Source organism: Passer domesticus, chromosome 3 (genome assembly GCF_036417665.1).
Source record: "Passer domesticus isolate bPasDom1 chromosome 3, bPasDom1.hap1, whole genome shotgun sequence".
Taxonomy (NCBI): domain Eukaryota; kingdom Metazoa; phylum Chordata; class Aves; order Passeriformes; family Passeridae; genus Passer; species Passer domesticus.
The window spans coordinates 66,554,253-66,581,469 of NC_087476.1; the positions used below are offsets into that span (position 1 = coordinate 66,554,253).

General features: G+C 38.9%; 1 protein-coding gene across 7 annotated transcripts in view; it reads left to right on the plus strand.

Annotated features, from left to right (window-relative positions):
* Positions 1-920: 920 nt before the first annotated feature.
* SAMD5 (sterile alpha motif domain containing 5) overlaps positions 921-27,217 on the plus strand; it is a 43,553-nt gene continuing 17,256 nt past the window's right edge. For 2 of the 7 annotated variants that reach the window (XR_010358833.1, XR_010358835.1), the window contains exon 1: positions 11,244-11,392. Coding sequence is in view for 1 of the 7 variants with exons in the window: in XM_064413674.1 (XP_064269744.1) it covers positions 1,162-1,617 (456 nt within the window). In the remaining 6 variants the exon portion in view is untranslated. Of the gene's footprint in view, positions 1,618-2,030; positions 2,219-4,898; positions 5,828-11,243; positions 11,393-14,504; positions 14,558-27,217 lie in introns of those variants that run through there. The other 5 variants (XR_010358831.1, XR_010358830.1, XR_010358832.1 and 2 more) reach the window with 5 other exon arrangements.

Consider the following 27,217-nt stretch of genomic DNA (forward strand, 5'->3'; position numbering starts at 1 on the left):
GGAGATCTGCGGGCGGCGCATCAGGCGCCTCCGGGGTAGAGGAGAGGGAGGACCCGGGCGGGGAGCACCGCTCCGGTACCGCTGGCCGGGAAGGGTATCCGGCGGCATCCGGGGAAGGCGGGGGCAGCGCCGGTGACCTGCCGCAGATCGGCTCATCCGCCGCCGCCGGAGGATGCACGGAGCGCCGGCCGCCCGCACGGCCCCGCCGCCGCCGCCTCCTCCCCAGGGCGGCTGCGGAGAGCGGCGGGAGCGCCAGCAGAGATAGGGAATCGCGGGGAAAGTTGTGCGGGCCGGGCGTAGGGCTGCTTGCCCCGCCGGGGCAGGAGGGCACCGCCGGCATCAGAGAGGAGAAATTGGGGCTGGAAAGCAGTTTCTGGTCTCGCTGCCAGCGAAGCGCATTTAACATTACGGGGATGAAGGGAAACTGGGAAAGTAACTCGGAAAAGTGAGTGGGATTTGTTAGGGTTTTTTTTTTTTTTTTTTTTTGGTCCTTCCTCTGTTTTGCTCCTAATCCGAAAAGAGCCGTTTAAAAGGAAAGCAAAAGCCGCCGTGTGCGCCCGCTGCTGGGAGAGGCACGGGAGAGGAGCGCACTGCACACCGGCACCCCTGCCCACGCTGGGCGAGGGTGCGGGATCCTGCGCTCGGCTCTCCCCCGACACCATCGTGTACCAAAGCAGCTACTTACAGCAGACAGATTCATCATACGACAGAGCGCAGGAAGGTGAGACAGAAGCAGAAACAGAAACTAACACTGAAAGGAAGAAAGAAGAAGAAGAAGAAAAAAAGACAGCGTCTGCGAATTACTTCCAGAGAAAGTGGGTGGATGTTGTGCAGCAGCGACCTGGGATTTTAGGGGATGCACCCTTATATTTTGCTTCTCTCCAGTCCGAGCCTCCCTTCTCCGGTGGCAGAAAGCGGTACAACTCGGTACAAGAGGAGGACTAAGCAGAAGGGATTCGGTCAGCAGTGCTTGCGGTGCCCTACTGATCTGCTTTAAGGATTTTTTTTTTTCTTTTCCTGGTGGATGTTTTCTTGACCTTGATTTTGAGACCTCTTACTTGCATCGCAGTTTCTGTGGCTTTATGTCTTTTGGCGAGAAGTGGAGAGGGGGAGGCTGGCTTCAGTGCTGAAAGTTGCAATCGTTATTATTTTGGAGCCAGCATGTGCACCAACATAGTCTACGAGTGGCTGAAGACCCTGCAGCTCCCCCAGTACGCGGAGTCCTTCGTCGATAATGGCTACGACGACCTGGAGGTCTGCAAGCAGATCGGCGACCCGGACCTGGATGCCATCGGCGTGGCCGTGCCCCACCACCGGCGCCGAATCCACGAAGCCGTGCGGCGGCTGAAGGAGGCGGACGAGAGGGCGGCGGGGCTCTACTTCACCCTGGAGCCGCCGCCGCCGCCGCCCGCCCCCGCCGGGCGCTGTCCCCGCCGGGCGGGGGGGCCGCAGGAGCCGCGGCGGGGGGCGGCCCCCAGGGCCCGGCCCGGCGGGCGGCGGGGGGCGGCCGGCGGCGGGGGGCTGGTCGCCTACCCCCGGCTGAAGCTGAAGATCATGATCCGGGACAAGCTCATCCGCGACGGCATCAACCTGAGTAAACCGCCCTACTCCAACAAGGTAAGGGGGTCCCCGCCGGCCGCCACTCCGGGAGGAGCCGTGGCTGTCGGGCGTGGAGGAGTAGCGGGGCGGCTGGGCTGGAGATGGGGGGTCCAGCAGGGGCTGGTCCCGCCTCTGCCATGTACCGGTGCTAAGTTTCTCCACTGTAGCGTTTTGGAGGGGAATATGGTAGGGATTGAGCACCAGCAAGGTGTTAAGAGTAGTGGGGCCAACAAAGGTCAGATCCACCAGAACTTTTTGGCACTGGTGGTACGGCATGGTGCTGTGTTTTGGTTTCACCTTCCTTTTTTTTTAATTAACCATTTCTTTTAGTCTGGTTTAGTTTGAGGTGGGAAAGTGGAAATTGACAGGATGGTCTTAATTGTTTGGGCGTTTCTTTGTGTTTTCTGTAAAACTTTCCCATTGCGTTCAAGAGGGATGGATTCTCTCATCTTTTGCTAGTGGTCCTGTTTTAGTCAGTTTCTGTTGGTGAAATGACTCCTGAAACAACAAGTCATCTGGTTGGAGAAAGAACTCCAGCAGCTGAACCCAACTGTTGCCTGGATTTATTTGCTGGAAGATGATGGTGAATGTCAAAACTATTCATCAAGCTCCAGCACAGGTCAGTCAGTCTCCAGGATGCACAATCTGCTGAAAGACAGAAAAGGGTACATCTCAGTAGAGTCCATTCCAGGCTGATGAAGCCTCAATGCTTACCTAATTCTTATCTTTTGAAAAGGTTATAATGTAACATTCACCAGTTTTGGAAGTTTGAAATTGTTTTGTCTGAAATTTTTGGTAGGTTTCCTGCTGAAAATGTAATATGCAGAATAAGTAAAACAATAGAATAAAATTAATAATACCGTGAAGAAGAAAATTTTTTGCAAAAGAAGCAAAGGTATTATAATGCATGGGGGTTTAAGAGTTCAGGGTGAAGTGCTTCAGAGTACTTTGATGACCCAAGTTGCCTATATTTTCTTCAATGATTTGAAGTCTCATTTTTCAGAAAGACTGAGCAGTTGATGTTGACCTTGAACTTGTGGGTTCTCTTTCTCTCTGAAATGCTTATGAATGTACAGAAGCAAGGTGAAGGGGAGGGCTGCAAGTCTGGGTTTACAGCAATTTGAGGAATTAAAATTGAGAATGTATTATCTGCTCTCTTGGACATGGCTGTGAGGATAATGGGTAAAATTCAACTTGGATAACATTGTGAAGGTGCAGATAATATAACTGCAAATTTCAGTATTCCAATTTTTTAACATCTCGGTGACAGAGGCCCATAGTCACTTCTCAAGTACAGCACAGTTGTCTGGTTTGGGATATTTATTTATTCCCTCTTCCTGAGCTTCTGGCTGAGAACATGGTAAGAGACACTATGTCAAATTTAACACTCATGAACATATGGTCTAAGTACAGCATCTTCCAAAAGTTACTGTGTCATTTTGCAGAGATTCTTTTCCCCCCACGGTTTGGAGTAACACATCATTAGATTGAAATTACCATTACATGTTTGATATAAAAGAAATTCCATGGAAGTTATGGCTTGTCAGTGTAGCTGCTCCACATTACCACCTCCACAGCTATGTTTCACTTCTTCCATTTGACTTTGTGTGTTCTTAGTTACCAGTTCAGTCTTTCCAAGCGGATCATCTACCTTATCTCTGTGGTATTTTAAAGTGGTGTAGAGGTGGCACTTTGGGACATGGTTTGGTGGCAGACTTGGCAGTACAGGGTAATGGATGGACTCAGTGGTCTTAAAGGTCTTTTTCCAGCTTAAATGATTCTATGATACTTTTCCATGGGAATTGTAAAATTTATAAGATGCCAGCGTATGACATCAAGGCAATTCAAATCCTTGGCATTGGTTTCTTCTTTAGCTCACTTTATTTTAATTTGATGGGTCTGATAATAATGTGGATTAACAGTCAGAACAAGCTTGACTTACACAGAAAGCATCACTCAGCGTTAATTTTTTAAAATCTAAGTGTAATATTTTGAAATACAAAGAGAAACAAAGCTTACTTTCCTAGGGTTTTTTTTCAGGCTGTGGTGTCAATGTATTTATTTTGGATAATAAATGCATATAACATCATTTTTTACAATACCAGAAAAAACTTTTCTCAGTGTGAATCATTTCACATTGTAGCATGTTGTAAGAAAGCATAAAGCTGGCAAGATTTGAGTGTGTGTTGCTCAACATGCATTATTCTGAATGCCACCCACTGTAGCAATCTATCTCCAAAATGGTTTAAAGTAAATAGCAGAAGATTGTGTCACTGTACATTATTCATTGGATGTTGTTTAGAGCAAAAGCCATGAAATACTGTATTTTTGCATTTGGGAAAGAGCCATATTATAGCAGCATCTCTTAAAAAAAACCCAACAAAACCTAAAAAATCCAATAAAGCCAAACTTGAGAAAATTATGGGTATAATTTAAGCATTAGAGTTTTATATAGAACATACAGCATATGTAGAATATACAAGATTCTGCATGTCAAAAAATTGAATGTATTTTCTGCAGCACACAGGATTGAAGAATCAACTTGAAGTTTATGTCATGGGTTTTTTGGTATACATTTACCACTCATCCTTGTCATGTGGACATTCTGGAGTGAGACACTACACCATTGACCTATTCAATATCTCTTTGCATTTCTGGTTGTGCTGAGCTGCATACTAGTCTTCCACTTCCATGACTTACATGGAGAATGCCATTTTTTCTTAATATCTATGCATAGAACTTAATATCTATGAAAGGAGGAGCCTGCTGGTGTGTATATGTATGTACATGTACATTTGTATATGCATTTCACTTCTTGGACTTGGTTAAGAAGTTCTCAAGCAAGATTTGGTGTTTTATTTTGAAACATCCCTGAGAAATGAAGTGTTGCTCCTCTGGCTTTTTCAGAGTCTTTTGCTAGATGGCTGAGCTGTAAACATGTCAAAAGATCAAAAATTACTATTGTGTGTAGTTGTGGAGATGTTAAAAGCATCCTTTTGCTGTCTTTCCTTTTTGCTGTAGTTTCGGATGAAAGGTGGAACAACAGAGTGGGCAGGATAGAAATCTATGGCTATGGTAAATTTTAGTTTAACTTAGTTTGATTTCAGTCAGCAGAAATGGCTAACAGCCACTTAGCAGAGCTTAATATAAATCCCTTAAAAGACGTGCAGACTTGGAATTGAAGCCATGTGTGTGAGTGACTTCAGACACAGAGAATTATCATAAGCCATCTTGATTATTTCCATGGAGAATTTGAATGAGGCCTCACCTCCTTACATTGTATCCTGTGTGTATTTCAGGTAAACCCAGGAAGATAACTAACTGAGGAGAATTCCAAAGGAGTCAGATTTTATTCCATGCTGGTAATGCTCCATAGTACTCAAAGCTTTGTTTTAGTTTTTTTCACCAAGCTTGCTATTGCTGGCTGGTAGCCTTAGGAGTCTCCCATGTCTAAGAAATTTCTTGTGGAGGTGATGGGATTGAATGCCCTTCAAAAAAGAGCCCATGGCCAAGTGAAAGATCTTGTCATCTTGAAATATCTGCTCAAAAAATTATCTTTGATGGTTATAATTCTGTCGTTAATTAGGAAGTGAATTATGCACAATGTAGAAAGACTTTTAAAAGTCTTTCACCCCTAGAAGTTTTGGGAAATGAATTGACAGCAGAAGGAAACCAACATGAGCAGACCCCCTGCATACAGTGAAGATGAATGTAATAAAACACAGCACTGATCTGAACCAGTGGGATCTGAGATGTATAGTCATCAACTTTACACAAAACCACTTCTTTGGTGGGCTTGTGCCAAAATGGATAATGTCCATGCTGATTTGAGAAGGAGTAAAGTCACTAAATGTCACTGTGGAAGAGAGAAGCATTCAATTTTATCAATAAAATACAAGTAGGGTACCTTGTTGTGGAACATGCCAAGAGAAATTTAGTACTCTATTTATCTTGAATATAGATTAAGTGACATTTAATAGTTTACGGTAATTTCATTATTATTTCTAATTGAAATAAATGGCCTGACCTATTTCTTGAAGAACTTTATTCAATTTTTCGTCTGCATAGAAGTGAAAGTACATTAAAAACATACATACATTAAATCTCCCACACCAATAAGATTATTTGCTTAGCCTCAGTAAAGTTATAGTCATGGAGATTTCAGTATTTATTAGAGAGAATAAAACTGTAGTGTCACATATGTGTGTGTACGTGACCTCATTGTCACTCACTGTGCTCTTCATGATTATCAGCATGCTTGGAAAACAAACACTAAAAATTCAGATGCATGAGATCATAATCTCAAGAGTTCAAGCAGATGTAGAAAAGTAAAATGTCAGATCCAAATTAGTATCTGCTTAAACACCCAAACACATTCTTTTTAAGTTATGTGCTGATAATATAGCACAGATTTGTGGTTCTGATTAAGTCTTTGTTTAATCCTTGCCACTACAAAATGAGGAATATTTCACGAAAGTTAAGTTGTAAGATGTAAAGAAGCCAGCAATACTGCTTTGAAATACACTGGTTCAAGCTGGGGCTGGATAATGTAATCAGTACTTTAGATTTCTACAGAAGTGAATTCAGCAAATTAAAAACATTGTGCTTTGAAGAAATGGCAACACTCACCTGTACTGGAATTAAACATGAACCTTTTTCTAAAGACCTGGCTGCTTTAGAATAACTGCATCAACTCTGATTAGCAGAGCGTTCTCAAATATGCCTTGGGGAAAGCTGCCTATTGACAGAAGTACTAGTGCATTAAGTAGTAACAATATTTTCATGGCAATAAATTAGCAAAGCTACAGGCAATGTTCAGGAAGTGAAAAAGTATTTTATATAAGATACCACTGATTTTGCCTTTGACTTCACAACTCTGTTTTCTTTTAAAGAAAATGTAGCACCTCATATATTTGGCAGCTGTTTCAAAGTCCCAGTTTATTAAAATCACAAAAAACAAACTGGAAAAGATCTTTCAATCAGCCCATTAAAGCAAAATGTTGCAGAATGTGAACAATACAGTATTATATTGTATTTGCATTTGAATTGTTCCTGAATATTTTAAAGTGTATTCAATCTCCTCTGGAAATGTTGAATGCAAATCTTCATGGATATTATTATTTTTCAGTTAAGAGGGAAGAAAGATCTCATTAGGGTACATTACAGGTGGAGTTCTGAGAGAGAATAGTATCAACTCCACAGCTTCTTTGCCCCCTTTCCACAATTGTGTTAAGAGTAATTTCTGAGCTCTAATCGAGGTGTGGGCTGGCAGAGGAGCTGTGTGGGACTGAGCAGCTGCCCTGCAAGGGGAATCCTTCCTACATCCTCCATAAGTCTCTTAAGTTTGAAGGAAAAGCTAAACTTAAAGTTTCCTGCCAAAAGAGAAATGCCTAGCCTCTGGTAGTTTCTTGAGGGCTTTTTCCTTCCCCCAAAGGTCTTGATTCAGTCAGAGCTCTGTAGTGCAAAGCTGAACTGATTTTTCCCACCTACTGTGGGGTTTTGTGTAAATACTGCACCTCAAGGGTGTGACAAAAATCTGTCTACCAGTTTCACTTCCACATACTGATAACCTGTCTTGTTTTAAGGAACTTTGGTGATCCTAAGTCTTTCTGAAGTGTAAATGCATTTTAAAGAAAATATTTATGTTGATAACCCTACCCCCATAGCTTCTGCCTCTGCCATGTGTAGGATGATTAAGCCCATACACACAGCTACACATGTGGAATAAAAAAAAAAAAACCCAAGATAATTTTTCACCAAAGAAGTAATCTTGTGAGCCATGTTTCTAGTTTTGTATATGACCAATATGAATATCTCACATATTCCATAATATGGGCAGCTGTGTCCTTGATTTCTGACATGGAATTGAATAATTTGTTTAAAGTCATGACAGATTTTAGACAGATGAGGACCCACTGGTGCAGTGTCTTTGTCTATTGCTTTAGGATTAAGAGTAAGCTTCCTTATGTGTAACAGAAAAGTGATCAAGGAATAACTGGTGGCATGGCTGCATGGCAATTAGTTATGTTCGTTAATTCTCCATGTTAGTTATATCCTGTGTGCATATGCCATTCTGCAGGGTCCCTATCCACTAAAGTGTATAGATCCAAACATAACCTGAAACATACTAACAGCCATTATGGAATTTTTGATAAGTACAGCAGAGAGGGTTGAATTGACAGGAATACTATTACTGTAGATTAGGAATAAATTTATGATATCACTTACAGGAACTCACTTACTGGTTTGAGACTCTGCTACAGCAGAAGAGGATGGAATGTGTTAATACTAGAATGTAGGTTCAACGTTTGAATTTCTTGCTTTGTCAGTTTGAATGAGCCCCTCTGCTTGGTGTTTGACAAAGCTATCTGTTCAATCTCTTTGTCTAGGCTAATATGACATCTCATATTGATGTGCTTATCTTGACAAATGTGGTGGCTTGTGCACCCTGCAGGAATCGTCTTTTATTAAAAGAGCACAGCGTGGCTATGTTTAGCACTGCCACGTTATTTTGGGAATGGCTGTGCAAGCAGGAAGGATAGATTCGGGTGAACCTTCCATGACTCTGGCAGTCTGAGAGCCAAGCTGGCCCAAAGCTGTCTCCAGTGACTCATCCAGCCTCTTCAGTTTGTTACTTTCAGATAGTAAAAAAACCTTTCCTTATGATTTTGCAAAACAAAAAGAAGTGGCGTGTCACGTGAAACGCAAGTAGAAGGGCCTTCAAAGAGTATCTCATCTTCATTCCCACAAACTCAGCAGGATGGGAATGACAGTGATTCATGCCTCTCGTGGGAGCCCAGTTCTTCCAGTTGGTCTCATTCCCAGTGAAGTCAGTGGGGGTTTTGCCAGGGATTTCACTTGATGCTGCTTTTTGAGTGAGGTGTTCACATTTACATCAGATATAACAAACATACCCTTACAGGCTATGATTGTGGTGGTGGACAAGAACAGGATTACACGAGTTTAGAATGGTAAATACAACAGTAGTAGAAAAAAAAAATTAGAAATGTTCAAATCTTTAAGTATCGCCTTTAACAGCTCAAACAGTAGTGAGACAGACTTTTGAACATATATCTTACAGGTCTGTGCTAGATAAATATTTGATAAATATCTGGCAATATTCGAACAATAAATGTTTGGTAAATATTCTCTGAAATCTCCACTAATGTGTGTCGGTTGAAACTAACATAGTTGTTTACAGCTGTCCTCTCAGTAACTTAAAATCAGGGAGAAATAGCAATAATATATGGCAAATAAACCTTATAAGCAGGTACAAATGTATGTCTTCTACACGTTTGTGTTTTTTTGCAGAATAATTGCATTAGTTTTGAGGAAACACACCCTGATGCAGGCATGTGGTGTTATCACTGCATACGATGTCAATCTTTTGGGGAAATTAAGTCTGATTCTGATGTCTGTGCCTCAAAAAATACACAGTAAACTAGGCCTGGTTAAGAAAGCTGAAAAGCTGGAAAAAAACTGCTTGCCTTTCAGTCAGGGCCTAAGGGAAGCTTGTACTGTTTTGTTTTTTTTCCCCAGAGTTAGTTAAGTGGCCACTTGGCCATGCTTTCACATGCACAGAAGGAAATATTTTTATTGGGAGAAAAAGGCATTGAGAGCTTCAGTGGCTGAGTTCTGTAACTAGGCTATTCATGCTGTGAAGAAGGCCAAAAGCCAGTATAAACCAAAAGCTTAATAAATATATTCCTTAGAGGAAATAACAAAACAACCTCCAGACAAAACTAGGAGTGTGTGCCATTTTTGCATCAGCACCCTGAGTTTGTGGATAGAGAAGTTTGCTGGAAGTGGTACCTCTGTCTTTGGGCTCCACATTTCCCAGCCCTTCCCAGAGCCTTCTGTGTACCCCAGAGCTACACATTCCCTGACTTCTCCTAAATTATCTCCCCAAAATCTGCCTCAAGATACATTATCTTCTTCCCTAAAAAGAATGTTTTTCCCACCTAAGAATATACATATTTTGTCTTTGGTCTCCATAACATTTTTTTTCTCCTAATGTGCATTCTGTATGAGTTTCATTCCACCTCCCTCTCCTGCTGCCCAGTGTCTCAGGCTGCTATTTGGATCCTTCTCTCTCCTCTCTTTTGTTCTAATGAGAACAGAAACTTTCACTCAGGAGAGCAGGGCGATCACTTCTCTACCCATTGTGCTCAGTGTCCCCAGCTGCCTTCCCACTGACTTACACAGGTGGCTGAACCCAGATTGTTCTCATAAATGAAAGCTCTGAACTTTGATGTTAAAAATTTCAGTCTTAAAACCGCCACAAGCAGCAGTCATCTGAAGTCCCTCCAGCCCCTGTTTTGTGGCAGAAAGAAGGGACTGATCTAGGAAAAGGAAGATGTATAATAGCTTTTGAACTGCTGTATGGGACTGATTTGGTCTTTTTGAAGCAGGACTCAATGTATTCTTAAAAAAATAAGTAAGTTGTAACCTCAATACAAAATGCCTTCAGTGCAAAAATTTTGAAAGGCCTTTCTTTTTTACATAATTTTCTAGTTCTAATAGTATGATCATAATAACTGTTTCTAATTGCAGCATCTCTGAATTCTTGTCCTGTTGTTTTTTGTTTGCCAAAATGTTTTTCTTGAGATTTTATTTGAACCTTTTCTACTTGTAACTGCTTGTATTGTACTGCATTAAGAATTTTTATACAAATGCGTCTCTGACCTCTTGTTTGCCTCATAGTTAAGGTTTCCCCCTAAATATCCAGTAATTAGTTTAGCAAAGTTTTTTCTGCAGTTAGGGAATGAAAAGTACCAGAATAAAGAATCATCAAGACTATCATAGGTCTTCATGTTCTGGTTCCTACGGTAAAAATTTCAACCTAAATATAAGAAAAATGGCTATTTCAGTCTCTGAATCTGTATTCTTTCTCACATCATACCAAACGTCAGAAGGGGATCTTATTTTAAGACACTAACTTGTAGAAACTAATGGTGGAAATTGAAATTGCTAACCAAAAAGATTTGTTCCTTCTAAGGTATTAACATTTAAAAGAAGAGAAAACAGAAAAAAAAAGGAAATGGGACTAAAACAAGAGTAATTTTGATTTAACCTGCTGTTTTCATGTGTAGAAAACTTATTGGACTTTACTGTGATAACTTCTAAATAAGATTTTGCCAAGAGAGTGTTTCAGAGAGAGCATTTTCACATGCACTTACTATTTGCACAGTGTTAAAAATAATGCTCTGTAGTTTGTGGAGTAGGATGGAGCAAGAGGAAGTTAGACAAGAATACCACTAGCTGGTTTCTGTCCAGCTCTAAAAATTACACACAGTAGGGACATACTGCATAGGGCCAATGATTAGAAGTGATAAAATGTGTATGTGTCATTGCCAGTAATGTCAAAACCAAACAAACCCCACAGTCACTCATTTTATATCTCTTCAAGAAGTAACATTTGTTTCTCTAGCAAAGGTTAAGGCAAAATTCTTCAATATTTCTCATGCTTGTGCTCTAAAACCTCCTAGTTTGAAGCAATGTTGAAAAATTCTCTTTTCAGTAGTGTTTTGGGTCGTGATGCAATAGTTCCCCAGGAAATTTTTTTGTTCTCTTTGACAGAAAGGCGTGCATCTGCCATTAAGTGAAAGGAAGGGAGCTTATTTGCTATCAGGCAGTGATGGGAATCAGCTGAGCCAGGCTTGCTCCTAAGTGCTCCCAGGCTGGTGGCCTCAGTGCTCCTTTACTTCTATAAATATGAGTAGCACTGCATAACCTTGAGTTGTGTGGGAGTATGTTTTCAAGGGAGTTTTGCTTGCAATGACTCTTGTCATAGGTAAGTTTTATGCATGCCATTGAAAGCAGGGATTATCATAATAAGAGGTGGTGTGAATCTCTTGTGAAGGTTGTCTTAGGCTGATACTGTAGCAAGTATGTACTGCTTTGGGTGTTGTGCTTTTTATAAAACATTGTATTGCTTATGAAATTGGGTGTCTTTCCTGTGAGTCTTCAGTAGCAGGTATTAATTCACCTCTATGAGAAGTTGTAAAGGATTGAGGTATTTCCCTAAGGAATTGTTTCATCATAGAGCTGGAAACACATTTAAAAGAAAATTTGTATTTTTAACTTGTGTATATTAAAAAGAACTGCTTATGCAACCACTGGATTCATTAAGTCAATTCCTATGGTGTCTCTTGTGAAATAAGCTATTGCTGTATATCCTTTGTCTGTTTGTGTGTGATGGGTTTGGAAGAAGCATGGTTTCGCGTAGGTTTTTATATAGCTTGTTTTATAGACCTCTCAGTGGCTGAAATTGATGTAATAGTTAATATTATTGATCTCATTTTGGAAAATAAGGCAGAAATTCCTTTGTGCTGAGTATATTTCTTCCTACAGGGACAAGGAAATGAGTATCACCTTCTCAATAATAAGTAGCAGCTTTGTACTTACAGTGAATATGAATTAAATTCAAGGTGAAGGTAGTGAAGGAATTTCAAGAGCTTATTTTTCTTTTCTTCTCCTTGTATCTCTTGTCATGTTTGCAATGGAAAACTGTCTTTCTCTAATTTGAATTTGCCATACAACTAGACAAGAACAATGTGATACTTTTACTTAGCACATTCTAACTTTAAAGTCTTCCTTTTGTTGTTGTTTTTGCTGATAGTTTGTGCAGTATGAATATATGCTTCATGTACCTGATAGTTTTTCATTTCATAGTTGTCTAATTGAAAGTTTGCACGTGTTACTTCTAGCTAAGTTCTAGTTTTGGTTTGCCTTCAAATGAATAATGATATCTAAATTCTGCTCTAAATTTTTAGAGTTGGCATCCCAAAAATGACTTTCAGAATGACTCAGTTGCTATCACTAGCACCTTGCTACTTTATAGACCCCCTCTGAGAACTTATGTGCTCTTTGGTAGTTTTTTTTTTTCTGCTACCCCTTTTTTTTCCCCTTTCTTCTCTTTTTGATCTGTCTTCCTTTATTTTAGCATGTGTTTGTATTGCTAAGTGTTCCATTTACCAAAAAAAAAAACCATCCTGATTTTCTCTAGACTCTTTCAGATAGGTACCTGATTAGTAATTATCTACTAGTGGTTATGTTTATCTCATGGAAAATAATAAGCTAACAGAGAAATATTTATGGGTTTAATATTACATGGGTTTAAGGGCATATATGAATATTTAAAAGCATTTAAAAAACCCTTGAAACTAAAACCTGAACAGATTACAAAATTGAATTTTTATCTTGCTGTACTTTCTTGTGGTCTGCTCATTAGCTGCTTGAAGGTGAGACCTGCAGAATATGTAATAGTATGATGCTGGGTAAATAGGTCTTAGGTAGAAGTGGAAATTTCTGCAGTTTAAGTGTGATCAGTTCTCTTTTCTATAGTAGGGTTTTCAAATTAAAAGCATATTTACACTAGATTCTGTCAGGTTTGTAGGCTGTGGCCATTACTCCCATCATGTGAGTTAGTGGAAATTTTGCTATTGATTTTGTTGGGAATGAACTGAGGATTTTACCAAGGAGCTACAACTGTGCTTTCAAAGTACTAAATAAAAAATGTAACCATTATGGTTTCTGGTTGAAATCTTGCCTAGATTTAAATAGTTTTTAAAACATATTTTTATTAGCTGCTATTTTCACAAGCTGGTAAAGTCCCTTTTCCTGGGAATGAGCTGCTGAGATTGTGGGTGCTCCTCCCCACCATGCTTAATGTTGTCAGCCAAATGCTGTTAAATAAATCTGTATCTCTGTTTTCTCCTTGCTTGCCTTTTTCTCTTTCTTTCTCGCTCTCACCCAACTCTCCCCTCCCCCCATGCCCACCCACTCCTTTTCTTTTTTCCAGTTTAAAGGCCCTGAAGTTGTAATCTGTTAAACAGTCTGGTGAAATTCTGGATGGTTTTCCATTTTTTCAGCTGGGAGTTAGGGAATAGAAAATGTAAGAATGAGATTTTTTTTTTGCTATTCATAAATATTGAGAGGTCAAGAAGTGGAATAAATTGATCATATAATTATCTACTGATGCTATATATCTCTTTCAAAAGGATTTTTAACCTATTTAAGAAAAATAATTCCATATTTTAGTTATTGGTGACTTCCTAGACTTAAACTGCCTTGGAGGAGCAAAACTTGGAAAGATGGCATGAGCTTTAGTAAAGAAGGGTTTTTGCACTGTGGATTTGTATAATGCTGTTCTGGAACTGTATGCCCCAAAGATGAGATCGCTCAGACATTGGTGAAGGGGTGGGATTTGTTTGGAGATGGGTAGGATTGGTTTCCTTTTGTGTCTGGTCAATCCTAAAGGTGGAAGTGTTCAGAGGAGTTGTTGGCTGTCTGCCCATATGTTCCATTGCTTTTTTTCAGAATCTATGGTTTCTGCTTTCTTTTCTGATAAATACACACATTTTTTAGACCTGTGAGCCCACTGCTTGTGCTCATGTAGACCATCAGCCTGGAAAAAAAAAAAAGTCCTGAAAGGGTATGCTAATAACACCCTAAGGATGTTTTCTTTCTATATCCCCAAAACTATGTAAAAAGAATATTTAAACCCTGGCTTTCCAAATACTGTCAGTGACTTTTAAATACAAGAAAAAATTGGAAAAGAAAAGCATATTTTTTTCAGAGGTTCATGTTTAAATCACAGCTCTGGATGTTGTTTAGACAGCTTGCAGCTGAAGAATGTTTCTTGCAGTTTTATATAAGCTTCTTTTTTTCTCCTGTACAAATAAGTGGTAGTGCTGCATGGAAATGTGTATTTCTAAATACCAGAAAAAGGACTGAAAATGGTTCAGCCATTTTCCATGTGCTCCCTTTCAGGGTATCTAAGATTTGACCAAGTGGGTGTTGCCTGAGTTGTAAAAATAATTCTGTTTATGTGACATCAGATCTACATAGGGAGTTAAATGTCCTTCTGCTGTTCAACTAATTGGTAGCTCTAACCCTTGAAGGTTTTTGTGACTGAAATACTTGTCCCATACCTTTGAGTAGAAGTGACATACTGGTAAGTATTTTTTTCCTCAATTCTGGATTTTGAAACTGGTGACTGACAAGCAGTTGTATAACTTTTCAAAGGTCACATTACCGGTGATCTTAATCTTGACTATTAATTGTTTGACAACACTAAGCTGTCTTTGCTGTTATATATTTTTTTCCTGAATCTTCCATGAAAGTTTTAGCTTGTTACTTTTTGCCATGTCTGCCATGGTCATGGAGAATAAATGTTTTTGTCTTCTCTTCTGGTGACAAGCTTTAGCTGCCCAAGGATGTTACTGAGTTCTACCTGCTTAGCTAATAAAGATGGTTAATTAATTCTACTTTTAGTTTTTACTTGCTAGGTCAGTTCTGGTTCTTCGAAGCTGGTCCCCTCCTTTGTTGGACTGAAGGGCTCTGGCCATTGAATCCCATTGGGGCCTTGCTGGTGTGGGGCATAACTCTTTGCAGTTGACAATTTGGTTTGTTTTCCCCCATATGGCTGTTAGCCTCTTGTGATACTGTGGATTCATGCCTTGGATCCACAAGTGGCCCTGAGACCTTGGGTAGCAGAGCCAGATGTTTAGTTCACGTCATTGGTGTATGCACTGCTTTGTGGTCAGTTGTGCTTTCTTGCTGTTGTCCCTGATGAATAATGTTCCTGTATTTACCAGGCTCTCCCTCCAGTGTAAGCCATTTGGAAGTCTAAGCCTGTTGTTCTGTACACTAATGCTCTATCTAGTTGAATGTGGCCTAGTGATATTAAAAATTTTTCTATTTCTCTACCCAAATCAGTACTAAAACCAGTGATTAATGAGGATAGCCCCCTGCAAAACTTGTCCTGATATCTCTTTTTTTGCTTGTAAAAATACATTTTACTCATATTTTGTACTCATTTTTTAAATTTTGATTTATACTATGCTTCTCTAATCCAAATGTCTAGTGAAACAACATCAAAAGATATATTGAAGCTAAGATTTTTGGCATTCGCTTATTTCCTTTTTTTGTGGCAATTTTTTGTCTGGTATACAAAGAAATTAGGTTGAGTTGACATAATCAATTCTAGACAAGTCTAGGCTAACTGTTAAACATCCTGTCACTTTTTGATTAATGAAACAGAAGCATTTTTATGTGGGAGGATTAATAAGTATTCTCTGTACAGCATAGAAATCTTGTTCCAACAATACACATTTGTTTCAACCTTCTTTATCTTCCTTTACCCAAAAATTCACTGCTCTTGGTCACTCCCACCACCAGTTTTGGGCAAGGGTAGCATGTTTTCTTGCTGAGCAGCAGCCCATCTCCTTGCATGCAGTCTAGAGTTCTGCCCATGCTGTGATCATAAACCCAGCCTTGTAGGTGAGGGCCTCTGCACAGCTATTAACCCCTACATGGGTTAACATGTTAACAGAGTTAACCCCTAGATGTTAACAGTGTCTGCCAGAGCCACCTATGTCCTCTGTGTTTCAGCTCCTGCTGGTTTTCTGGTGGGTAGAGGGAACTGAGGTTAACTTTGTTCTCCTCTTCAAACACTTTGTGCCTGAGCAGGATTCGCCTGTAGGTGCTACAGAAGTGTGTGTGTGCAAAAGCAGAGTCTGCAAAGGATTTATGCATGGTATAATGAAACCTTGCACAGTAATTTAATCAGGGGAAAGAATGTGCTGCTGGAAGGAATCAAGTTCATGGAAAAGCCCTGGACAGTTCAAATGCACAAGCAAGAGAAAAGAAAGCCAAAAATGTCACTCTTGTGTTTCTTCAAGCCTGAGAAATAGAAGGGATAAATGAGAAAATCCCCATGTTCGCATCTCTGTGGTGCTGTATATCTTAGTCCCTACTTGTATAATCAGCAGATCTTCTGTTTAATGCAGTGGGAGCCCATGCAGTGTCTTAGAATGTTGTCTGTGTTATCATCTAATGGACTGAATATGTTTTGATTCACAAATGCTGATCTTGATGAGAAGGGGGCAATCTGCAGCATACTAGAGATTTTTTTCTTAATTGCTGAACCACACATTCATCTACTTATGTGAACTTTGGTGTTTTCAACAGTTTATTTTTAAATAGCAAACATTCTTAAATAATACTGATGTTACCCACTTTCACCACACAATTCCTGAAAACAAACAGTTCAATATGTTGCTTTTAGGGGAAACATTTTGCAGTTGCTCCTAGCCTGGAGCTTTGGGGAAATTAGGAAATCACTTAGAGGAAGTTATAAATCTGTGTAAAGGGGCTTTTAGATTAAAGAATACTTTTTCAACCATGACTGTGGCCCCTAATAGGATGTTATAGAATAGAATGTATAATCTGATCGTGTAGAAGTTACTGTGTTGAAGCTGGGAGATGGAGGGGTGGGTGGGGAGGGAAGGGAAAGAGAGTGAAGAGAGGAAAGGAAAAGAAAAGGCAAAGTGTAGTTTTTACCTTGTTCTCGTCAAATTCTATCCCTGGAGGCTCTGCAGGAAGGATCTGCAAATTGTCTCTTACTGGGTTTTTTTGCAGTGTCATTAATTGAGGAAAACCCTCACCAGAATAAAAAGCAATTTTTATTGTGCACAAAAATACACTTCAGTGACCAGTTGAAGCAGACAATGTCACGAGTATATAGGTGTGGAGGAATCTTTCTGACTTAGCAGCTGGTTTATTCCTATCAGTCATCCTAAGAGAAGCTCTGCAAGATCCTCAAAAGTGTTTTTCAGTTTTTTTTTAACAGAAGCTGTCTTCTAATTTTCAGCCTACTTTTATTGTAGATTTGGCTTTCATATTTTAGAAAATATTAATGACCTGTTTAAGTAGGTTATTGTGTAACAATAGAACAACCCTGACACAGTGCCCTGTGCACAGTCTCCAACATGGGTGTGTGTATCTCCTTGCATGAAGAGATTAATTGCAGGAACAGTCCCCATTTGAGGGATAGCCCAGACCCACAGCACAGTAAGAGCAGGTGTATCTCTTCAATGCCTTTGTTCTGATAGCTGAAACAAGGAAAGCTCTCCTGGTCTCTCCTTGTTCAAATAGCCCACAACCTCAAATATTCTGTTATCCCTTTCCTGCTAACACCATTTAAGTCTGAATCAGAGTTTGTTTCAGAGTTTTTCATCTGGTATTTTATGAAATGTCTAGCTAGCATACACTTTGATTTCTCTAGAAACATTAAAGTCTTTTCCTGTTATGAGGTATTTAACTTTTCTGATTTCCTTTCCACCTCTCCTAAAAAAAGCATACATTTATAGAAGCCAATTTTCTTTTTATTACCGAGGAAATTTTATTTGAGCAGGAGATTGCTCAAATGATGCGTAAACATTTTATTTTTTGTTTCCTGGGTTTCGTCTTGTTTTGTTTTATCTTTTTAAAATTATATACAGTGTTTCACTACTTTGTGGAATATTCTTGACCATGATGTAGATGGTAAGTTATCCCAGGTGTTACAAGTTGTGTCTTGAAGTGTTTAATTACAGGTCCAAATTGCATGTATACCACTGCTGACCTTTTCAGTTTTTACTTCTAGAACTTAGAACAGTTTTTTTTAATTGGCAAATTTGGTAGCTGTATGTATTACATAAACAAGCAGGGGTGCCAAAACTGACCATTGATGATTTTAATTTTTTTTTTACATATCTCAAAGCAACTGCTACTATCCTTGCCCCTAGATAAAGTAAGAAAAGTTTGTAAAGTCAATTTTGCAGGGATGCAATTCATGGCAACAAAATAACTTGAATACTGGTAAGGGAATTTATGGGTTTCAATTACAGTTTGTAGTATATCATAATTCTAGTTTTATACCCTGTGCAGTTCAGTGTTTTGGATTTTTAATGGGTATAGAGCAGTAATCATAAAAGTGATTCAAAATGCACCCAGTAATTACAGAGATTTGCTGTTGCTTTTGCATTAAAATGATTATGATTTACAATCAACAAAATTGCAGTCTGTGGTTTTACTTCAGATACTCACGCTATTACACTGCTTATTAGTTATGGTCAGTGATTTAGAGCTTAAGAGCTACGCATTAGAAAGCTGTAAAATTAGTTATTCTTTAATAGATGATAACAGTAAATTTAAGAAAGACTTTATATTAGTTATTATCTTGTATAATAAAGAATACACATGTAGCCCTTTGTATCTTCTTTTGTTGCTGGAAATTAATTACAGCTATAATGACTTAGATGGACTGCAATAGCCAGAGTCACATACATATGCATATGGGTTTTTCCCCTTCGTTTCTATTATGGTCTAAGAACTTAAGGTTAGCTGCCAGCCTCCTTTCTGTTTGGCATGTAAAGGAAGTCCTTTTCTTCACTTCTTCCCATCATACCCCAAATGCATATCTAGGTATATATGAATTATTGAAAAAGTAGCTAATATATTGAAGTTCTGAGCACTCACTTAAAAACACACAAAAAGATCTATTTTACTTGGAGATTATTTTAGAAAGCCTTTTGAATAGAATAAGTGTATGCAGGAGTTTTGGTCACATTTCCTCTTTCTGTCCATTTTTTCAGTTTTCTGTGTATTTTTTTTATTGAACCTTCATGCATCAAAACTCAAGAGCAGACAGCTACCTTTAAGTAGTATTATTTCAATGGACCCTACAAGAAAAATGAAGAGAGACTGTTTATGAGAGCATGTAGTGACAGGTTGAGGGGAAATGGCTTCAAACTGAAAGGGGGCAGGTTAAGATGAGAAATTAGGAATAAATTCTTTACTGTGAGGGTGGTGAGGCACTGCAAAGCATTGCCCAGAGACGTGGATCCCTAATCCCAGGAAGTGTTCCAGGCAGGTTAGATGGAGATCCCTGAGCATCCTGGTTTAGGAGAAACCTGGAAAGATGTCCATGTCCAAGGAGTTGGAACAAGATGGTCTTTAAGATCCTTTGCAACCTAAACCATTCTGTGATTCTGAGCTGGGCTTTGGGAAGTCTGAGTTAAAGCTGTTTTAAAAATAACATGGTTCTTGAGAACATTCTTGAGCATTAGCATAGAGAGCACTTTTCTGTTCTTATTAAACTTGGATTTTAACTAAGATAAGATAGTGATCAGGTACATTAGCAGTCAAGTCACGATGTAAAATGTACTGCTGTAGTTACTGATTATATATCTGTTAGTTAGGAATAGTGAATAAAAAACTCAAAACTAGAGAGGTTTCTGAAAATTTGAATGACAGTGGTTTGTTTCTGCATGCTCTCATGCAGGGCCTTTATTATTTTTGACCAATAGTGTTACAAGAATAAATGTAGTATTTTATATTAGCTTGTGTTTTATGTGGAATTCTACTTAAGGTTTCAGTCACTGTGTTGAATTAACACTTGTATTAATACCACTGATGTAAAATGTTCTTAAGAATGATCTTTAGAAATTTTCCATATTAAGATTCTTCATCAGAAAGTGGATTTTGAAGTGCAACAGAGATAACCGCAGTCCTGGTTGCTTTGGGTTTTGCACACTCTGGCAGATTCTCTCCAGCCTGGCACCTTGTTTAGTGGTTATGATAGTGTGAGACCAGGTGCATTGGGAATTGAAAATAGCAAGATTTTATCTTTATTCTTTTCTTAAGGACTTAAGTGCTTGTAAAATCATGCAGGAGAGATGCCAACCAAAACTGAATCTGAAAAAAAAAAAATCACTATAGTCTATTTGTGTTTAGAGATTGTTGGATATTTTTTTGTTAAAATTGAGCATCTGAAGTGTTCCATTTATGTTCTGCCATTTTGAGTGAACTTTTGATTTCTAATGAGACTTGGCCCAGGCTCCCTGTAGAATCGCTCTGATCTGTACAGCCTCATCTGTTCATTTCTCCTTCTCAGCTTCTTCACTGGAGGATCTGTGAATCCCTAGCTGGTATCCATCCCCAGTTTCTGCAGCTGATCTCTGATATATTTGTGAAGCCCAGATGGGTGTCTAGGGTGTAGCCAAAACTCCAGTGTTTAAAGCCCAGAAATTGTCAGGATGAGGAGGAGTTTGCCTAGGAGCCATTTATCCTGTAACCTCATACTCATAGCTGCTCAGTGCGATGGCATTCTTGCATGACTAGAGATGCCTTTTGCCAAATTAGATTTTAACTACTGTACTTTCACTGCATTAGTTGAAGGAGTCTGTATTAGAATAAGGCCTTCATTTGATAAGCAATTTCAACAAACAAACAAAGTCTCAAACCCAACCTTTTTATTAGGCAGCGAATTTTAAATTTCTACTACCTTCATCTTGTCTGAGCACAGACACACACACACACACAAAGCTCCTCTTTGTGCCCTTTGAGAAGGGTTAGCTTTGATTTGGATAAATCCTGTGATGTGAGCAGGTCCATGGTCATGTGAAGATGGGTAGAAAATGGAGATGGAGTAGAGGCAGAGGTGAGGACATAAGTGATGGGGGAATTCACAAATGCTTCTTTACAGTCAGAGTTCGACTCTACCTCATTATACTATGTGACCCTCTGTCCTCTGCACTGTAGAGTCATGTTTTGTGAGCAGGATTATTTTAGCCAAGTATTAACTGGAGGGGTAGTGAGTGATGGATGTGTAGCCAATGACCCTGACAGAGTCCTTTGCTCAAACAAGTTTTTCTGCCATTTGTCAAGAGAATTCAAGCTCGCCTGTTTCATAATAGCTCTGTATTAGTGGAAATAAAACTGTTGGGCAGTTTATTTTTTGATGATTAGTACAGTAGATTGTGCTGGAGGGGTTAATACTTGCTGCTAGTAATTCAGTGGTTTCTCTGTTTAGATTCTCTTTTCCATGTAATACAGGAAGGACAGAAAAACTAAGACCTTAAGTTTCCAATAAGTCTGTAAAGCACGAACATCTGCTGGAGTCATGAACTGTGTATTGACTGTGTTTGGTAACAGGGCAAAGGCAGCTGATCATGATCATCCTTCTCTTAATTACTTTGTCAAATGTCACTACACTTCCATGTAGGGAAAAGAGGCATTTCCTTAATGAAAAGGAAATAAGATAAACAGCAAGCAAAAATGAGATAGACTGCTAGTATGCACACTGCAGCTCTTAGTTTTATTTAATCATAATTGTCAATTGTCATGTTAAATACTTTCTTGCAGAGATCTCAGCACCTTTTTTTTCCTACCAAAATATAGAGTCTCTAGTTCTAGTTTTACAGGCTGTTGGCCTTTTACCCTGCTAGTTACCCTAAGTGAATGTAGGTCGGAGTTTAAATTTGACTGTTTCTTTTGACACTTATTTTCTCTAGCCTTATGCTTATCCAACAAATATTCATATTATTTTTTAAATAGGGTCTTAGTGTTTTTATGCAGCAAGATGAGAAGGTGGTATACTTTGCAAATGTGAGTGTCCATTTTATATTTTAGTAAGCCAGATTTCAGATTAATCTATCACTTTAAGCTCAGCCTAGCAATAAAATTTACATTTGGGGCCTTTGGACCTTCATGGGCCAGTAGTAATCTGTAGCTAACCTTTGTTAGTAAAATTGAAGATTATGTTAATGCACATTTAACCCTAAATACTTTTACATAGTCAATCCATTTTGGAGTAGTAGATCATGTAAAAAGTGCATTATATCCTGCTAATTCTATTTTGATGGTTTAGCTTGTGAAGCTTGAATAAGATATTTGTGGTCTAAAATGGCAGGACAGACCCATGACTTTTTTTACAATCGTGACCTCTGCCTGCACAAAGGCAAAGTGAGATTGTTTCAGGTTAAAGCTAACTAGATTATAGCAGCATTTGCACAGTTCAGACTTAGGGGTTGACTCTGAAATTCTGCTGGGAATTTTCTGGACAGCAAGGCACATATATTAGGTAGATGTACAAGTTACACTTTCGCTGTCTTGTAGCTGAGCTTAGTCTTTTCGATTTGTTAAGTAATGTTGAGTCCCCTGAGCATTTCTCTCTGTGGGAGTATGGCAGCAATAGTTTCCTGTGCAAAACAGCCCACTACAGCTGTTTCCTAACACTTACTATAAAAGTGTCTGTTTGCCTTAAGTGATGCTGAATTATGTTAGCCTTTTAAAATTAAACATTCTGAAACCAGCTGCATTTACATACATTAGCTGAAGCTGCCTAATTAGCTTAATTAATTAGCATAATTAGCTAAGTCTTCATTGTTCTGTAGAGTTAGACTGCTGGGTAAGCCTTTGGGCTCAAAAATAGTATTTGAAGTACCTGGACTAAACTAGGGTAGACAGGGATGAACTGAATACTTCTAAGATTAATCTTGGAAGTAGCAAAAGATGATATGGAAATTACTGAAGGTACATGTGGATTAAGCCTGTATGTGTAAAGGAGATCCTTGAGTCTGCTAGGATGTGGAGTTGTCTCGTATGAATACTTAAATTTATATGAACAGTTTTCCTTGTGGCAGATACAAAACGTGAGTTTGAACGGTGCTGCAGTGACTGCATATGAGATTGGTGTGTAACTTGCTGGGATTGTTTAATGACATTTATCAACAAAAGGTCCAGTCACTTCCATTTTTATATAATCAGTTCCATAAAGGTTACATGGGAAGCTTTTAGGTGCTTGCAAATGGCACTCTGGATGCTGGAGATTGCCAGCAGTGAAAGCTGCCAGTCATCTCTGTTTTTAATGTCTGGGCAGCGTCAGTTGGCTGATGGTAGAGCACCATCTTGTCTCTGATGTCTGAGAGCAGCACTACCTGCACTGTTGGAGTGCTTGCACCTGCAGCCTGAGACTGTCTACCTGCCTCGCACACAGATGTGCTACGAAAGGGCCTGGAAGCCTGGGACAATGTGCTGCTGTAAGCAAGTGTGTGCTGATTTTCTCAGGCTGTCAAGGAGACGGGTGCTTTCTTCTAGGTCAGGTTGCTTCTGTAGAGATGTAGATGTATTCTACCTGTGTGCCTGTATGGCAACAGTGTATAGTGCTGGGGGTTTTGTTTGACTGCTCACAAAATATGAGGGGCAGGATTTGCCGCCAATGTCACAGAACTTTAGCAGAGTCAGTGCAGAGTTGAATTTGGTATGTTTGTCTTGTGTGTTTTTTTCATACTGAAATAGTAGTAGCAGATGAACAATGTTGAGAAAAAAAAACAGAGATTTATGTTGTAGATACCGCAAATTTTAAGGCATGATGTGTGGTAAATCATAGTGTCACAAAATAGATTTATGGAGTCTAGGAAAACTGAGCCACTTCATTATTTGCTTTGGGATAATTATTTTGGATATGATAACAGAACTGCATCACAGCCATACCTTCTTCTGTTTCTTATTGAATCAGAATTGTCATTTCTTTGTCCTAGAATGACTTTTGTGTAAATAGGCTTTTATATTCATTTTTTGTGATGATGTGATTAAGTGAGAGGGAGAGAGAATAGCTCATACCATTTTTTTTCCTTACTGGTTTCCCTCTTTATACATTGCAAATTATCTGTTTGAAAATTTTTGAGGCTTTATTATATGTTTCACAGCATGCAGTACCTAAGTATGCAATGCTCTACATCAGCAACCAAAATATTGAGACTTATATGGTGAAGATTTGAAAGGGAGATAAGGCATAGTTTTATGCTTTGAATTACTTATGAGTTCTAAAATATTATTAAATTAGGGAAATTGAGCAATAAAGAGAACACATGAAATGGCAGCAGCTGACATGGACTTACATAATTCCAAGTGTGATTGAGATCATAGTAATTGTCTGCATTATTAATGCCTTGTGTATTAGTTCCTACAGCAATAGTGCTATTACTTGTCTGTGAAGCAGCATGTAGCAAACACTTTATTTCACTAGTTGGCCTAAATATAATTGTAAAAGGTGAACATTTAGGGGCTCAATTGGATCCAGACACTTATGACTGATCTGTCCTAGGACTAAGCTGAGCTTCAGTACTGAATATATTCATTCTAAATTGTGCCCATTTTAAATAAATGGGAATATTGTTTTACTGTGTGAGCATTTCCTTCACCAGCACCACTTGTTTCAGAAAACACTGTAGATTAATGATGAGTGTATAGTAGGGGCCATATGGATGGGAGAAGTAGTGTTGAAAGCCAGATTAATTTATTACAATCAGCTTGTGTCTGGAACAGGTGAGGTAAATCATTAGTTGCCAAGGACATATCATGAGTGTGAATAGAAGCAATACATTAACTGAGGAAAAGGCAGGCCAGAATGTTATTATTCTCTTGTTCCAAGTATAAAGGAGGAGAGTGGTACAAACAGGACACTCTGCCTTACAAGGACTAGAGAAGATGTTTTGGAGTTTGTTGTTGTGTCAAATGAATACTTCTGTGAGTGGCTACATTTTATTTGTTTTGCCAGTTGTCACTGATACATAAATGAGCTCTTTTGAGTTTGTATCTTATATTCTTTTTGCAGGGTTTTTTGCTTCTGACTATAATCCCAGAACTTCAGAATCTTCTCACTTCCCTTTCTAAATTTTAAAACTAGTTGTTATACTTACTTGGATAGTAAAGCTGGTTTCATTTTTTATGACAATATTTTGGGAAGCAGTATTTTTATTAAGTATGTGAGATAGTTTTTAAGTGTTTTGGTTTTTTCACAAAAAACACCAGCAGTCATAGTTTTTAAACAAGAGCTTAAATGGTCAATGTAGAATAGAGTATTTTATTTGAAGTAAAGACTTAAATAAAAAGTTTAAATAAAATTGTATTGTGTTTTAGGGCTTCTTTTTTCTCTACCCCCTAGGGAAATGGTGATACTCTTTTTTGAAAAATTGAAGTGATAGTTTGACTTCGGGGGAAAAAAAGTAAGTTTTTACGTTAGACTTGCAAGATAAGGAATGTGGGAGGTGGAAGTAAGGGATATGATGGGCTCGAGGCCATGCAGGAGAGTCATTACAAGTTTATTCTTTGTCTTTTGGAAACTAGGAAGGAAGTGTAGCTGGGTAAAGACAACACAAAGAAGGCTGTGATAGAAGTATAGATTAGTACAGCCATTCTATGCCCAAGTATAAAACCTTGTATGCGTGAGTATGGTGGCTTTTTGGGAAAGTTTGTTTCGTATTACGGGGAATACATCAAGTGGCCTGCCATATAAACTGATAGTTATTGTTGTTGAGTGTTTGAATAGTAGCTAAATACTGGTGGATAAGAAAGTGACTTGCTTTAGGAAACTGGGTTCTTCTAAAACCCATCTACATTATCTGTGTTTGTTTTTACCCTTAAGGTTTGCATATCAGTATTCCAAAATAAACTTGCGTCTTGGTGTTCCATGGCAGGTTGTCTGTTTGCTGACAAGCTATACATGTGGGGTTGTCCCTCTGCTGAAAACCTAACCTCCTTATGATCAGAATTTGTTGCAATTGATTGTGCTTCCAGAGCTTTTTTTATGCTGTGATGAATAAGAGCAACCTTTTTCCCCATTGTCTTTCTTCCTCCCCATGCTCAAAGCTAGGACTCTACTGCAGCAGTGTGCACAACACATCACACAAAGTTTGCATAGAACTGTTCTTGTTACATTCTTACAACTCAGAGCAGACCTCTGCTGCATGGGAACTGAAATGTTGGGATCACATACTGTAGTTTTAACAGCATTGCAGGTTATAGTGCTAACTGTGCTTTTTTTTTTGTATCATCACTCTTGTATGTGATGTGCAGAAAATCTCTACATGTCACTCTTGCTTATCCTGATCATTTCAGGAATGAGGATCTCCAATTTCATAATACCAGTTTTGAAACTTCATTGTAGATGCTTTTTGTTGACATGCTAGCAAGGTGCCCAACCTAGGAATGGTGCCTCTCACAAGATTTCCATTTGTCCAGACAAGATGACAACCTTTTCTTCTTCAGGAGTCTGTTTGGCCAGGGGTCTCAGGCCCACTTGTTTCCAACCCTTGCCCTTTCTGTGTAGGTTGGTCTGCTTGGGAGGGGAGCTGTGTTCTGGGTCTCTTTGGCCTTCAAAGAAATCTGTGTGGAGATAAGACAGCAGAGTTGCATCAATTGTCTAAGAGCCCTGATAATGGAATAACTGTATTTATCAAATTAGTTGTTGTTGTAGAAGGGGGAGATTTTTTCCTAACATAATTTTGGTCATTTTCTGTCTCTTTTGCCTCTTCTCTAATAGTTTATTAAGGCACCCAGATGACTGAATTAATGAATGACTTGCATCTTCCTCCTGCTTTGCATACTAATCCAGTTCTCTGCGACTGCTGTGTCCAGTAGGCAGTTATGATTGGCTCTGAGGGTTTTTTCTAAACTACTTAGATCTCCTCTGAACTGCTCAGCTGGTGCTTTCTTGCTGCAGTGCAAGGCAGGAAATGTAATCCCTGATTGGTATCAAGGAGCTGCAGTCCTGCTGAGGGCTCTGTCATTAGTCTCCTTTTGCTTCTTGAAATCCAAAGATTTCTTTCCTAGAGGTGAAATATCAGTGATTGGAATACATGTACAGCAGTGTAAAGGGGTAACATATGAAACAAGTAATCTTCTGATGATGAATTCAAGAAATATGATCTGTCACAGATGGCAGAAGGGCTGTAACAGAGATAAATAGATGCAGTTTAATTCTATATGAAAAACACCAAAAAAAACTTCACAATAGCAGACTTGGTTGAACTCCTCATTGCCATGTAAGTGAAAAAGCAAGACATTTGAAAATAAAAATTATTTCATGCGTGTTAAAAACTGGTAATACGTTTACTGAAGTGGACGTGTTTGGTTGTTTGTTTTAAATTTTCATTTACCTTTAAGTTAAAAGACACTGAGATATTCCATCTTTAAACAATTGATAGACTGTGTTTGAAGTCCTAGA